Source organism: Hyla sarda, chromosome 6 (genome assembly GCF_029499605.1).
Source record: "Hyla sarda isolate aHylSar1 chromosome 6, aHylSar1.hap1, whole genome shotgun sequence".
NCBI lineage: Eukaryota > Metazoa > Chordata > Amphibia > Anura > Hylidae > Hyla > Hyla sarda.
In genome coordinates, this window is record NC_079194.1 from 288,989,797 (window position 1) to 289,005,080 (window position 15,284).

Genomic DNA, 15,284 nt, shown 5'->3' on the forward strand with positions numbered 1-15,284 from the left:
TATTGTACCACAATAAGCCAACCTGTGAAGATCCTCATCAGTAGAATTCTTGAAATAAGAACTTGAGAACATAATACACGTTCATGTGCTAAAAAACACCTTAAGGGTAGGGTCACACATAATAGATCCGCAGTGTATTTTATGCTGCGGATCCGCTGATGACCGACCCTATAGTGTGCATCCTGTTGCGCCTGCTTTGTCTGCTTGTAGCAGCAATCCGCCATTACAAGCAGACACACAGGGACCTGCGAGTCACGCGTACGTGCAGTATAAAGTCGCGCTCTCCCTGAGCTAGGTCAAGAGCTAGGTACACTGCGCATGCGCGGTGCAACTCACACATCCCTGTGTGTCTGCTTGTAGAAGCGGATTGCTGCTACAAGCAGACAACGCAGGCACAGCAGGAGGCACAGTATAGGGTTGGTCATTGGCGGATCCGCAGCGTAAAATATGCTGTGGATCTGTCATGTGTGAACCTACCCTAAAGATTTCTCAATTCAGTCAAAGCAATATTTAAGGATGACCAAATATTTATTCTTCTGGGTATAAAAACTGTAACATTCCAACTGCATATTCTGCAACTCACTGCTGCTGCTTCTCTGCTGGGCCCCACTGCGAGCATGCCCCAAGCCTGCCTCCGGAATAGCAGGGGGAACGAGATCGCAGATCAGGGAAAGGTAAGTATGGTTATCATCAGTGTCCCCTGCACCAATAGGTTAGTACGGGTTAGTATGGTGACACTGAAGACAGTTTTCCTTTAATCCTCACTATAAAGACAACTCTGCATCTAAAGCAAAATATTCCAGTTCGCAGTGAGCAAAGCAACCTTGACACTTAGTTAATCGTCCGTCTCCATCTGGGAGGAAGAGAAAGTGAACCGTTCATCAATATGAGGAGTTAATGAAGAATGTTAATTAACCCGACTAAGTTTTCATCCACACGGTGGATCATTCTGCACAGTGTCAATCTTGGTCAGAAAAAAAGGTAAAAATAAAATAATACAGTCTCGTATTTCACCTCAAATTCATACAGGCCAATGTAAGGTCCCAGTACGGGATGTTGCTGTACTGTACTTCTGCCCTGTCAGGCAGAGTCCCTGCGTGTTCTTGGGGCTCTCCTGCAGCAAACCCTATAGTATTTACAGGTTACTGTATGTGTAGTTATGTATTGTACCTTTAAATCTGTACCACATGATTGTATTGTTACCCAGAGAACCCCAGTGACCAGGTGACCTCCCAAGTGACCTATGGGCTCCTTTCACAGTTCCTGCTGAGGTCCAGTGCAGTCAAGTGTTCCAGTGTCTGTGTCCAGCCATTGGAGGCCTCAAGTCTAAATTACTGCAGCCACCAGTCGGTCCTGAGTAAGTCAAGTCATCTCTATTGTCCGTCGCCATCTCAAGTCAAGTCACTGTGGCCTGCTTTATAGTCTGTCAAGTCACTAAAAGTCCCAACCAGCCTGCAATGTCTAACTGTGTCACTGGCCACCTCTCTGGGATATTGGCTGAACTGCACAGACTTTACCATCTGTCTTACCTCAGTAAAGCTACCGTTACCCTTAACCTGGCCTTGGACTCTTTATTGCGCCTGCCCTACCTAGGATTAGCGGTACTACCTTCGGGTGGTTATAAGACCAAACCACGCCCTGGCATCACGACAAGAAGGGGTTAATATCATTTACCCCTTACATCTCACCTCACACCAATAAAAATCCCATCGGCATCTGCGCTTGGGACAGGTTCATGTTCGGCTAAATCAAATGTTATAAATCAGGTACTAAATACGACTACTCCCCGATCCCCTTTAGTCTTTTGTCTTGTATCTGATAGTCTCCTAGGAGCTTGTAAATCCTTAAAATGTGCATCTAACCACCGGCCTTATCTCTATTTTCTGTTTAACGTTCTATGTGTTGTTTAAAATTGTCAGGGTAGAATAAAACCTGAGGAATAATAAGATGCCCCCAGGAGCACTGGGGCCCGAGGAGCACTGTCGTGGGGGGATGAAGGGGCGGGAGACTTGGGACCAAGTGGATTTCATTAGAAAAATACAGAGATTATAGCCAGAATCTGAAACATACTGTAATCTCTTAATAAACACAGTAGGTGAACATGTATAGAGTGACATCTAAAAGACGAATAAACGGCATATATTATAGGGTGATATTAACCCCTCTAGGAAGGCAGATGTAACTACATGATTATAGTACAATACACCATGTACATTATCTTTTAATAAACCATGGTCACAAACGTTTTCAGACATAATGGAATTTAGATTTCTTGTTTCCCAGTATTTACCCCCCTTGGACTATTCTATGTTGTCATGGTATAAGTACAGATTTAAAGGGAACCAATAAGTATATTTTAGCATACAGTGGGGCAAAAAAGTATTTTAGTCAGCCACCAATTGTGCAAGTTCTCCCACTTATAAAGATGAGAGGCCTGTCATTTTCGTCATAGGTTATAACCACAACTATGAGAGACATAATGAGAAAAAAAATCCATAAAATCACATTGTCTGATTTTATAAGAATTTATTTGCAAATTATGGTGGAAAATAAGTATTTGGTCACCTACAAACAAGCAAGATTTCTGGCTCTCACAGACCTGTAACTTCTTCTTTAAGAGTCTCCTCTGTCCTCCACTCATTACCTGTATTAATGGCTCCTGTTTGAACTTGTTATCAGTATAAAAGACACCTGTCCACAACCTCAAACAGTCACACTCCAAACTCCACTATAGCCAAGACCAAAGAGCTGTTGAAGGACACCAGAAACAAAATTGTAGACCTGCATAAAGCTGGGAAGATTGAATCTGCAATAGGCAAGCAGCTTGGTGTGAAGAAATCAACTGTGGGAGCAATTATTAGAAAATGGAAGACCTACAAGTCCACTGATAACCTCACTCAATCTGGGGCTCCACCCCATGGTGTCAAAATGATCACAAGAACGGTAAGCAAAAATCCCAGAACCACACGGGGGACCTAGTGAATGACCTGCAGAGAGCTGGGACCAAAGTAACAAGCATAGGCTACCATCAGTAACACACTACACCGCCAGGGACTCAAATCATGCAGTGCCAGACGTGTCCCCCTGCTCATGCCAGTACATGTCCGGGCTTGTCTGAAGTTTGCTAGAGAGCATTTGGATGATCCAGAAGAATATAGGGAGACTGTCATACAGTCAGATGAAACTAAAGTAGAACTTTTTCGTAAAAACTCAACTCGTCGTGTTTGGAGGAGAAAGAATGCTGAGTTGCATCCAAAAAACACCATACCTACTGTGAAGCATGGGGGTGGAAACATCATGCTTTGGGGCTGTTTTTCTGCTAAGGGACCAAGACGACTGATCCGTGTAAAGGAAAGAATGAATAGGCCATGTATCGTGAGATTTTGAGTTAAAACCTCCTTCCATCAGCAAGGGCATTGAAGATGAAACGTGGCTGGGTCTTTCAGCATGACAATGATCCCAAAAACACCACCCGGGCAACAAAGGAGTGGCTTCCTAAGAAGCATTTCAAGGTCCTGGAGTGGCCTAGCCAGTCTCCGGATCTCAACCCCATAAAAAACCATAGAAAACCTTTGGAGCGAGTTGAAAGTTCGTGTTCCCCAGTGACAGCCCAAAAACATCACTGCTCTAGAGGAGATTTGCATGGAGGAATGAGCAAAAATATCAGCAACAGTGTGTGAAAACCTTCTGAAGACTTACAGAAAACGTTTGACCTCTGTCATTGCCAACAAAGGGTATATAACAAAGTATTGAGATGAACTTTTGTTATTGACCAAATACTTATTTTACACCATAATTTGCTAATAAATTCTTTAAAAATCAGGCAATGTGATATTATGGATTTTTTTTTCTCTTTATGTCTCTCATGGTTGAGGTATACCTCTGATGAAAATTACAGCCTCTCATCTTTTTAAGTGGGAGAACTTGCACAATTGGTGGCTGACTAAATACTTTTTTACCCCCACTGTATATAACGCTTGGCAATGCATTATATATATACTAAAATCATTATCCTCACCATCCTTTTACTTACCAGCACACGTTGCTTTGCATTGCTCCGGCAATGGCCCCGTCCCGATGGCTTGAATGATAGCTTGCGTCACCGCTCTGCTCCATCTGCAGAGCGATGACGAGAGCTGTCATTCAAGCCATTGGGTCGGGGCCATGGCCGGAGCAATGTGGCGCAATGGGTGCTGCTAAGTAGAAGTTCCCACCCAGGGGACTACTTCCAATGCAGCCGTCCCCTGAGGATGGTGAGGATAATAATTTAAGCAAATATAACGCATTGCCAATTGTTATATATGCTAAAATCTGCTGATTGGTTCCCTTTAACTTGGATTTAAAGGGACACATTTTTTTTTTATCAACTGGTGCCAAAAAGTTAAACAGATTTGTAAATTACTTCTTTTTACAAATCTTAATCCTTCCAGTACTTATCAGTTGCTGTATGCTCCAGAGGAAGTTCTTTTCTTTTTCAATTTCTTTTCAGTCTGACCACATTGCTCTCTGCTGACACCTATGTTTGTTTCAGGAACTGTCTTGAGCAGGATAGGTTTGCTATGCGTATTTGTTTCTACTTTTGACAGTTCCTGACATGGACAGAGATGTCAGCAGAGAGCACTGTGGTCAGACAGAAAATAATATAAAAAAGAAAAGAACTTCCTCTGTAGTATACAGCAGCTGATAAGTACTGGAAGGATTAAGATTTTTAAATAGAAGTAATTTACAAATCTGTTTAACTTTCTGGCACCAGCTGATTTAAAAAAAAATTCACCTGAGTACCCCTTTAATACCAGCTTTTATTTGGGACAATACCTCTTTCTTCAACAGGTCCATGACCAGACAAAGACAGAAGTTTACTTTTGAAACATGTTTTCCCAAATAAATGCTATTTTTATTATTTTATATCGTGGTCTGCGGTATTTTGTGCCCCGAGCCAGTGTACGCCAGATTCTAGCCCGTTTTTTCCCAAATTCCTTGGATTCTTCTTCTATTTTTAGTGCAAAGATCAACAAAGATTTGGTGCAACCAATCGCCTTCACAAGTCACATTTGCAAGTCGCCTAATTAGTAAATAGGTTCCACCTGTCTGTAGTTTAATCTCAGTACAAAAGCACCTGATCTGTGAAGGCCTCAGAGTTTGTTAGAGAGCATTACTGAACAAACAACAGCATAAAAACCAAGGAGCTCATCAAACACGTCAAGGATAAAGTGGTGGAGAAATACAAAGTAGGGTTAGGATATAAATAAATATCCCATGCTTTGGACATCTCATGGAGCACCATAAATTCTATCGTCAGAGTATGGCCAAACCGCAAGCCTACCAAGTCAGTTGAACCAGCTGAAGAACAATAAAGAAGTGTGAATACACGAGTTGCCATTGTGATTCTCTATATATTCCATAGAAAAAAAACATAGCCACCAGATCCACTGCATGATGGAATGAAGCCTGACGGATCCCATTGACTTTAATAGGTTAAGTAAGGTGCCCATTATTTTAATTAAATGGGCAATGTCATAATGAGCCACGGCGGGATATTTTCAATGACCCTAGCAATATCAAAGCCTGAGACTGCCCCCGAGAGTGAAGCGATCAGGAGTCGGAATGCCAGAAGTTCCATAGACTTGTATGGGGCTTCCAGCATTTTGACTCCTAATCAGTGACACGGTAAGTCTCGGGCTACGAGCTTGCACTGGACATTAAAACATATGCCGAGGCTCATTGTGACAGGTACACTTTAATTTTAACGTAGTATTCCGGCCAATCGTGTAGTCAAGCCACGTGTGACGACCGTCACACCCCCTCCCATAGACATGAACGGAGGGGGGCGTGGTGTGACATCACAAGAGGCGTGGCATGACATATCATCTCCAGTCCTGGAAACACGAGGTTTCCCGAGACTGGAGCAGCAGCCCGGCATAGAATGCGGGTACTACACGGAGATCGTGGGGGGTCCCAGCGGCAGGCCCCCCGCGACCAGACATTTTATCCCCTACCCTTTGGATAGGGGATAAGATGTCTATGGCTGGAATACCCCTTTAGCCAGATAAAAATAATAATGCTTACCCTAAATGTAGCCTCCGACGCAGATGTGAACTTAGCCTTAGTTGTGCAGCCCATGTATGATCACACATTGGGGATAAGTTGTAGATCTGTTAGCGAATCCTTAGAGTATCCACCATGTGTAATCATACCATTGGAGTAAGTAGCCTTCCAGTAGCCCAGAGTGCAAGTCCATTTATAGGTTTTGATGCCTGCACCTAGTCCCCAAAGCAAATAAAAAAAAAATTATAGAATGTTTTTGTTTTGTGTGTTTATTTTTATTTTTTTTTAACTGTACTGTATCACTTTTCTTATTTATTCTGGCTTACCGGAGTTCTAATTATACAGAACTTGGCAAGTTACAGTCATTATCTGCACTGGAAGGAACAATAATTGTAACTTCTGTCACACTAATTACATAAATATGATATTCCTGTACAGTACACAATTCTATCAAATAAAATATACTAGTATAGTTTTACACTATGCCATAGTTTAGCCTTAAAGGAGATCTGCAGCCATAGACACTTATCCCCTATCCGCAGGACCGAGCACTGGGACCTCTGCAATCTCCTGTATGGGGCCCCGGCTCAGAGCTGTATAGAGGGGGCATGTCCTCGACCTCAGTGAGGTAAATGACACATGCATTAGCCACGGCAATGCCTGGTTCCCGTGCGGGAGATGGCAGGTGGGCCCAGCGGTCGGATTCCCCTCCCCACCCCGCCCCCGCGATAAGACACTTATCCCCTATCTAAGACTGAAGTACTCCTTTAAAGGGGTACTCCAGGGAGGGATATATATATATATATATATATGTAAAGCCACCACACTACTCGAATATGTTCCCTGTAAACCATTACGCCTAATATGCATGGCTCCTGTTATCTTCTCTGGCTGCTTGATATTCTTTGCCATCCTTCCCTCCTCTTGCCTACATCTCCGAGCAATCATGGCAGCTCTGCAAGCCAACTCACTTTCTGAGAGCAGCCCCCACCCACTCGCTCCGTCAGCAGAGAGAAGTTCAGTGTGTGATTAGCTGAGACCACACACCCCTCCCAGTTCTCAGCAGTAAAGGGAGCATAACTCATCAGTGCAGGGCCAAACCACGTGGTCTGTGTCTCTCGGGAAGATGGGGGCTGCTTTCAGAGAGGAATTTGGACAGAGATAGAGTGAATCGCTGCATGACATCATTGTCTCACTTCATGCATGTGACAACCAAAAAGAGGAAACTGCTCTATATAGCTAATGAATGATATTTAGACAATCAAATGGGATGGGCTATGGGTTTAGTTCCCCAGGGTACCCCTTTAAAATGCGCCCATTAATCTGGGTACTGCAGGCATTCTCCTAAAATCATTTGAATGCTTTATATGATAATCTTCCATTTACTGTCAAATTATTGGAATTTTACTCATAATGTTTTTACTTTTTTTTTTATGTTTTAGATAATAATTTCATGAGAGATGAGAGATGAGGTATCAGGGCACTTGTTATTTGCTGTCGGAGATGTTGGCTTCCATTGAGATGTTGACTTCTCCTATGCTTCTGTTTATCAGTTCCATCTGTTCCAGGAAATTATCATAGACAGGACACATGACAATTGTGCAAGAAGACAAAGGTGCCAATCACTGTGCATTGTGATATCTAGGTTCCTTCCTGGTATAGCATGCTTGCAAACACCAGCTACTATTACAGTCCTGTTAGGTGCTTATTTACATTTGGCCTTTCCTCTGGGTCTACAGTTATTAAGACTTCAAAAACAGTTCCTGGATGTTCCCTATATGATAAAGGTGTTGTCCATTATTACCAATAATATTTGTTAGAAGGGTCCCTCATTTACAAGCAGGAAGAATCGCTGCTTAAAGGGGTACTCCGCCTCTAGACATCTTATCCCCTATCCAAAGGATAGGGGATAAGATGTCTGATCGCTGAGTCCCCCCGCGATTTCCGTTGCGCACCCCAGTCATCCGTGGCACGGAGCAAACTTTGTTCCATGCCGGATGACTGGCGATGCGCCTTCTCAATGCAAGTCTATGGGAGGGGGCGTGGCTGGCAGCATTTGTACGATATGCTATTCTGTGAAACCCCTGAGCACTGTGTTGGACTGAAAGGGAATGTGTCACCAAATGTGATGATTTTTTTAGAGGTTAAATAATTTTCTCAAATGTTTTAAATATTTTTGGAAATAAAAAATTTTTAATTACTGGTCACAAAATATGAAAAATTAAATAATAACTTGTCATATCTCCCACTGTTGACAAGCAGAGGGAGCTAACATGAGGAATACAGTGAAAGCAAGCAACTTGTCTGGCTGCTGCAAATTAGACCTCGCCCGTCTACCTTCCTCTTCTGTTTAGTAGTTTTTTCAATTACGCTGTCATCATTTTGTTGGTGTCTGAAGAATGGTAAAGAACAGACTGGATGTCTCTTGATAGGTCACTGCTCCTCAGGGACTTCAAGAAAATGGTGCTGGCTCCCCCTTTCATTTCACCTAGCCTGTGCTATGCACATGTGCAGTAAGCAGTCAATGCTTTTTTATGAGACACTCTCAGTCTTAACTTTCTTATGTGCTGTGCCTGCCATAAAGTAACTGTGTAGGTGTTGTGAAGTGACACACCACAATGAGGCTACAGTAATGGCCGCCCCCAGTACAAACTTTATTAATAAATAACATGAAAAATACATTGTCCTAAAACTAAATACATAAATTAAATAAAAAATTTTATAAAAAAAAATAAAACGGTGACACATTCCCTTGAAGGCTTTTGTGTGATTGTTCCTGCACGGGACCGTCGTTCCACGAGCTCGGCTGAGCTCATGCTTTCTCTCCTTCCTGACCCGAGCCTTTTATTTCCATGTACTGCTTGGAATAAACCTACACCTCCTTTGGCATGATAGAGGGTGAGTGCGTTTTTTGTACCCTCTTCAAATGTCATATTGGCTGCATCATTTTTTCACATGAACGCACCCCGACATAGCAATATCACCCGTCTATACGCATCCACTAGTTTCAACCTCAGCGTCACGGGAGCATTTCCGTTACCACAGTGCCGGCTCTTTTTTTCTATGTGACCCATAATACTTTCAGATCAGACACGCTTCAAGTGCACCCTCGGCCGACTGGGGGGTTCCCTATAATAATTCCAGGAAAAAACTCCAGAAACCAGGGGACCTCGCAGACTCCACAAGTCAGTGGATTCACCACCGCTGCCAAGTGGGCCTGTGTCAGTAAACCCAAAATGCTCCAGTAGAAGACAACCCCACTGTCCAGTGCGTGCAATGAGAGCAACAAGGGTTTCAATACAATTTAAAGTGGGTATGCAGAAGTTTGCTATAGACGGGGTGAGGGCCCTAAGAATCGTCTACTTTGGTGGATCGTCAGATCTAAAGTATGACACTTTACTGGCACTGGGCCAAGAGCTTGCTCTACTGTCTCTATGTTACAGGGATGTGCACAGACATTGTGGTTGGCAAAGGCTCAATAAAATTAAAAAAAAGGCACTTCTAAATAAAAATTGTATTTTTAAATCTTGCATATGTTAACACAACACAATTCTTGAGATAAGGGCAGTAATATCAGCTGAATAGGACCTGCATCACCCCATGGAGGTCCCAATCATTATAGGGCAGGTGCATTAAAAGGGCAGGGGCTCAAGCCCCCTTTTGAGTCTATGTGCGCACGTCCCTGCTATGTTATATCCATGACCATTTCCATACAGTTCTTGTATTACTTTCCTAACTGATATGGTACTAGGATTGAGCGTTTTGAACAGTAATTAATCATACGCAAGCCGCACTTCTTTATCTGTTCTCCCATCTACCTATCATAATATGCATTCCCTTCATCTGTCTTCTGCTTCTACTCCGCTTAACTCTGTTCTCTCCATCACGCTCCGCTCTCCCCTCCTTTTCCATTCTTCCCAGACAGATTAGCATATAACACTAGGATCTGTGCGGGGGAAATTTTCAGAAAAGCATCACCATGTAAATATTTTCCTCTGCTATTTTTTTTTTCTAGTTGCCACTTACCTTCCCCGCAACGTACAAGAGGCGTCAAGAGATGTGACATTAAGAGACGACACCGCCAGTGGGAAAAGCGGACGTCAAGGCATAGGTTGAGCATACTGGCACGGAATAGGTTAAGAAACCTTGGTGGGTTTAATGGAAGTGTTAAATAGCGTTGTATATTATGTCACCCTGGAAGAGAAAATGAAAACAGACAATCTGGGAATGTACATAACAATTATCGTGTGTATTGTATACATTAATGAGAACCTCGGGGGAAACGTGCATTAATACTCTACAAGACCTGTTCATTCCTATTATAATGATGTCTGCCGTCTCCTCCAATACACACACCTGAAATAAGATGTATATACTCCGCAGATTCTATCTGAACTGAACTAGATGGGGGTCCATGTGCAAAAGGGGAAAGGGGGCGGGGATTGCCATAGACCAACTTACTGAGCAGTCCAGAAACCCCCCCAATCCTGCAGTGGGAATACCTTTGTGGTGTCACTGGAGCTCACCTGACCAAAACCTAAAGTTTCTGGGCTCCAATGCAAAATCTGGAACATGGCCCCATGTGCCATTTATAATACTGGTCTCTTATGGGGCAGATGTTACTTAAGGCTCCCTTAGGCACCAGGGTCCAGTTGCAACAGCTATCACTGCACCCTCTGTAGTTATGTGGTGACCTAGTACAGAATACTGCCCATCCTGTGTGGCAGATGTTGCCTTCAGTGTCCGTCTTGGGCCCACACTACTCAGGACTCAATATAATTTAATGTTATGCTATGGTTTATGTTCTGGCATTTTTATGTACCTGTTGTTTTAAGCCTGTTAAAACCTGTTGTTAGGGGAGTGTGCATGTGGTAAACCACTTATCAGCCCGATAGGGATCCTCCAAATTTGCCCCTTTTATTGTGTGGTAAGAGTTCAGTTCTTAGCTGAGGTACAGCTTGGAGGAAGTCTGAGGAGAAAGTGTGAGGTGTTCTGAGGAGGCCTCAATCTAACAAGTATAATCCTGCAACCACGCATCTTCTAAAGCAAGTCCACTGCGATCAGGTGAACGTCAAAGCCTAGCCCTAAGCACTAAAGTCCCGGGGATCCAAGTCAGCCATCTAAATCAGTCATTCAAATCACTAAAGTCAGCGTGGGTTGCCATACAGCAAGTCAGTCATATACAGCACAATACAAGCTACTACAAGTCCCAGCAAGGTGATAGGCTTCCAAGGTTTACCCTGCACCTCCCTTTGTACCAATCTGAGCTGTAACGGATTTTACCATCTATCCTGCCTCAGTAAAGTCAGTTATCTGTAATCTTGCGTCGGAGTATTCATTGCCCCGTGCCTGGCCCATCAGAAGCTGGCTAAACCTCGGACAGTGTATAGGCTAACCGTGCTCTGGCGTCACGAAAAGGTTAATTTGCACATTACCCTCACCCAACCCCACAGTTACGCCCTTGCCGAAACCCACTTGTGATGTCACAGGAGCTTGCCTAAATGAAACCTGACTGAAACCCACTTGTTATGTCACAGTAGGTCTCCGTATTGAAGGATGAAGTATAAGAGAGGCGCCTGTAGTGCAATATCATCTGAGATTACAGGAAATACTAGGTCGAAGTAGACATACAGTATGGCCAACAATTATATTTGGATCCAAGCAGAGAAAGTAGAGAAAACAGACATGGTCGCACATCTACATTTTGTATTTTGATCTAATTGCTTCTCAGCATAAATTCAAAAACTAACAGGTTGTTATTATACATTTTGATCAAAAGGTACAAGCCCACTCGCCACGTCAAGGCCACCTATTTAGAGTGGGTCCCTAACATCCCTAGCATAAAATGGCGTATTGCCGGGCGACGACCACCACCGCCACAACACCAGTGCTTACAGGAGGAACGACCCACTGGCAGAGCTGCCCCAATGCCACTCAAACCAGTACCTGGGCCGCACCTCCCCACAGACACGGTGCCACGGCAGCAATGGACGCCGCACAGCACCACACCAGTGTGAACAGGGTGTAAAATCTCACTAACCATGTGCTCCCAGTCAGACTGGGAGGTTGCCAGAAATGAAGGGGCCCTGTGTAGCTACCTGCTACTTATATAGGGTTGGGCTGAGGGGGAGGGGTAGAGTGCAGACCAAGTGAAACCAACTAAAAAAGGAGGGGATAGAAAACACAATGTGAATTCAAGTAGATAAAACAGGCATGGTCGCAAATCTACATTTTGTATTTGGATCTAATTGCTTCTCAGCATAAATTCAAAAACTAACAGGTTGTTAGTATACACTTTGATCAAAAGGTACAAGTCCACTTGCCACATCAAGGCCACCTATTTAGAGTGGGTCCCTAACGTCCCTAGCATAAAATTGCATAGCGCCAGGCGGTGACCACCACCGCCACAACACCAGTGCCCACAGGGGTAATGACCCACTGGCAGAGCAGCCCCAATGCCACTCAAACGAGTCCCTGGGCCGCACCTCCCCACAGACACAGTGCCACAACAGTAATGGACACCGCACAGCACCACATCAGCGGCCACTATGCCAGTGGGTCGATCACCTTGTGGGCACTGGTGTTGCGGCGGTGGTGGTCGCCACCCGGCGCTACGCTATTTTATGCTAGGGATGTTAGGGACCCACTCTAAATAGGTGGCCTTGACGTGGCTAGTGGGCTTGTACCTTTTGATCTGACTAACAACCTGTTAGTTTTTGAATTTATGCTGAGAAGCAATTAGATCAAAATACAAAATGTAGATGTGCGACCATGTCTGTTTTCTCTACTTGAATTCACATTGTGTTTTCTATCCCCTCCTTTTTAAGTTGGTTTCACTTGGTCTCCACTCTGCCCCACCCCCTCAGCCCAACCCTATATAAGTAGCAGTTAGCTACACAAGGCCCTTTCATTTCTGGCAGCCTCCCAGTCTGACTGGGAGCACATGGTAAGTGACCTTATACATCCTGTTCACACTGGTGTGGTGCTGTGCGGTGTTCGTTGCTGTCGTGGCGCTGTGTCTATGGGGAGGCGCGGCCCCAGGACTGGTCTGAGTGGCATTGGGGCCCCTATGCCAGTGGGTCGTTCCTCCTGTGGGGACTGGTGTTGCAGCGGTGGTGGTCGTCGCCCGGCGCTACGCCATTTTATGCTAGGGACGTTAGGGACCCACTCTATGTAGGTGGCCTTGACGTGGCGAGTGGGCTTGTACCTTTTGATCAAAATGTATACTAACAACCTGTTAGTTTTTGAATTTATACTGAGAAGCAATTAGATCAAAATACAAAATGTAGATGTGCGACCATGTCTGTTTTGCTCTACGTGAATTCACATTATATTTGGATCATCGGTTCTTTTGGCCCACAGCTATCTCTCTTATTCCCACCATACACATGAACGCTTGGCTTGGCCAAATGTCCATGTGTTCTGAATGAAGAGAGCTGCCAGACAACTCTGGTGGCACCGAATCTCTACAAAAATGTCTGGCATGAGCATTCCAACCTGGGTGACCACTCTCCCCCCCCCAGTCTGTTGGGGGAGAATCAGGAGGCCCCCATAAAGAGACGGCTGGTCCTGGTAAAAATCAGCAGGGTGGTCCAAATCTAACTAAAGTCTATTGGGAGCTTTAGGCTATTCCAGTATGCAAATCAGATGTCTGTGCTAGTAATAGAGGGCCGGGGGAACCTTTCTGGTTGTCACCCAAAGTAAAAAGAAAATTATCAGTGCCAATCAGTGGATGGAAGCACCCTGATCCAGGATTATTCCAAAAGGAAGACAACCCTTATTTGTGCGTTCAAAGACAATGCGTTTCGAGTGGTCATAGCCCATATACCACCCATATTGTTATATAACAAAACTGATCAATGGTATCCCCCCCCCCCCCCCCTCTAGTACTTATCCATCATTATACAAGACGCTATCAATATTATTGATACAACACATCTGTCTTTACATATAACTGCTAGACACCTTATGTTGAGCAAGGCCAGATCAGGGTAAAGCTGGGATATATATGAAACTCAATGTGTGTGTGCGTATATATATATATATATATATATATATATATATATACATATATATATATATATATATATATATATATGTATAGTATAGTATAAAGTTTGTATGTCTGTATGGTATATATGTATGTATGTTCCAGCATAACTTCCAAATGGCTTGAGATATTTTAATGAAACTTGGTTACATGTTACTTATATGTCAATTCAAAATATAGTAGAATTAAATTAACTATCCCACCCCCTTATGCAGGGGTGGTTTTTTTTCTCTGAAGTCCCATGTAATCTATATGACTTCCTGATCTCATTACTCTCGGGCTGCAGAGATTGCCCGGCAATTTTGAAATCCTGCTAACAGTCAGGAAGGCAGGTGCAGAGAATAATTAGGGTTGGTGATGGGATGTGTGGTTGGGATTTAAGGACGGGATATGAGGACAGCATTTGAGGATGGCATATAAGGTTGGGATATGAAGATGGCATATGAGGACTGGATATGTGGTCGGGAAATGAGGATGAGATGCGAGGACGGGATATGGGGTTGGGATGAGGCCACAATATAATGACAAGATGGGGCGTGAGTATGGGATATGAGGACGGGACATGAGGTCGGGACATGAGGACAGGATATTAGGACAGGATATGAGGACGGGATATGAGGACGGGACATGAGGACGGGATATGAGGTCGGGATACGAGGACGGGATATGAGATCAGGATATGAGGACGGGATATGAGGAAGGGATATGAGGACGGGATATGAGGATGAGATATGAGGTCAGGATATGAGGTCAGGATATGAGGACGGGACATGAGGACGGGATATGAGGTCGGGATATGAGGAAGGGATATGAGGACGGGATAGGAGGATGAGATATGAGGTCGGGATATGAGGACGGGACATGAGGACGGGATATGAGATCAGGATATGAGGACGGGATATGAGGAAGGGATAAGATATATAATATACAGATATTATTACCTGATCATTATGTTGTCCCATTGTATGGACAGAGAAGTGCCTTTGTGCCCTCAGTTCGAGGAACATAGACTGGAGCTCCCAGGAACAAATGCTGCACATCTAGTTGTAGTGTAATTCTATATAAACTGGATTTTATATGCTAAATGATGATTAATACAGTGTGTGCATTTGACTCCTGCATGGTGTAATGCCACTCTTCTAATGGGAATTCTATATTAACCCCTTAATGGCCCAGACCATTTTCACCG

The 15,284-nt window shown here is 43.9% G+C and overlaps 1 protein-coding gene across 2 annotated transcripts in view; it reads right to left on the reverse strand.

The window, feature by feature from the left end:
- CHRM4 (cholinergic receptor muscarinic 4) overlaps nt 1–15,284 on the reverse strand; it is a 183,021-nt gene that overhangs the window by 112,437 nt on the left and 55,300 nt on the right. For both annotated transcript variants that reach the window (XR_008845404.1, XM_056527651.1), the window contains exon 2: nt 10,072–10,239. Coding sequence is in view for 1 of the 2 variants with exons in the window: in XM_056527651.1 (XP_056383626.1) it covers nt 10,072–10,165 (94 nt within the window). In the remaining variant the exon portion in view is untranslated. The remainder of the gene's footprint in view (nt 1–10,071; nt 10,240–15,284) is intronic.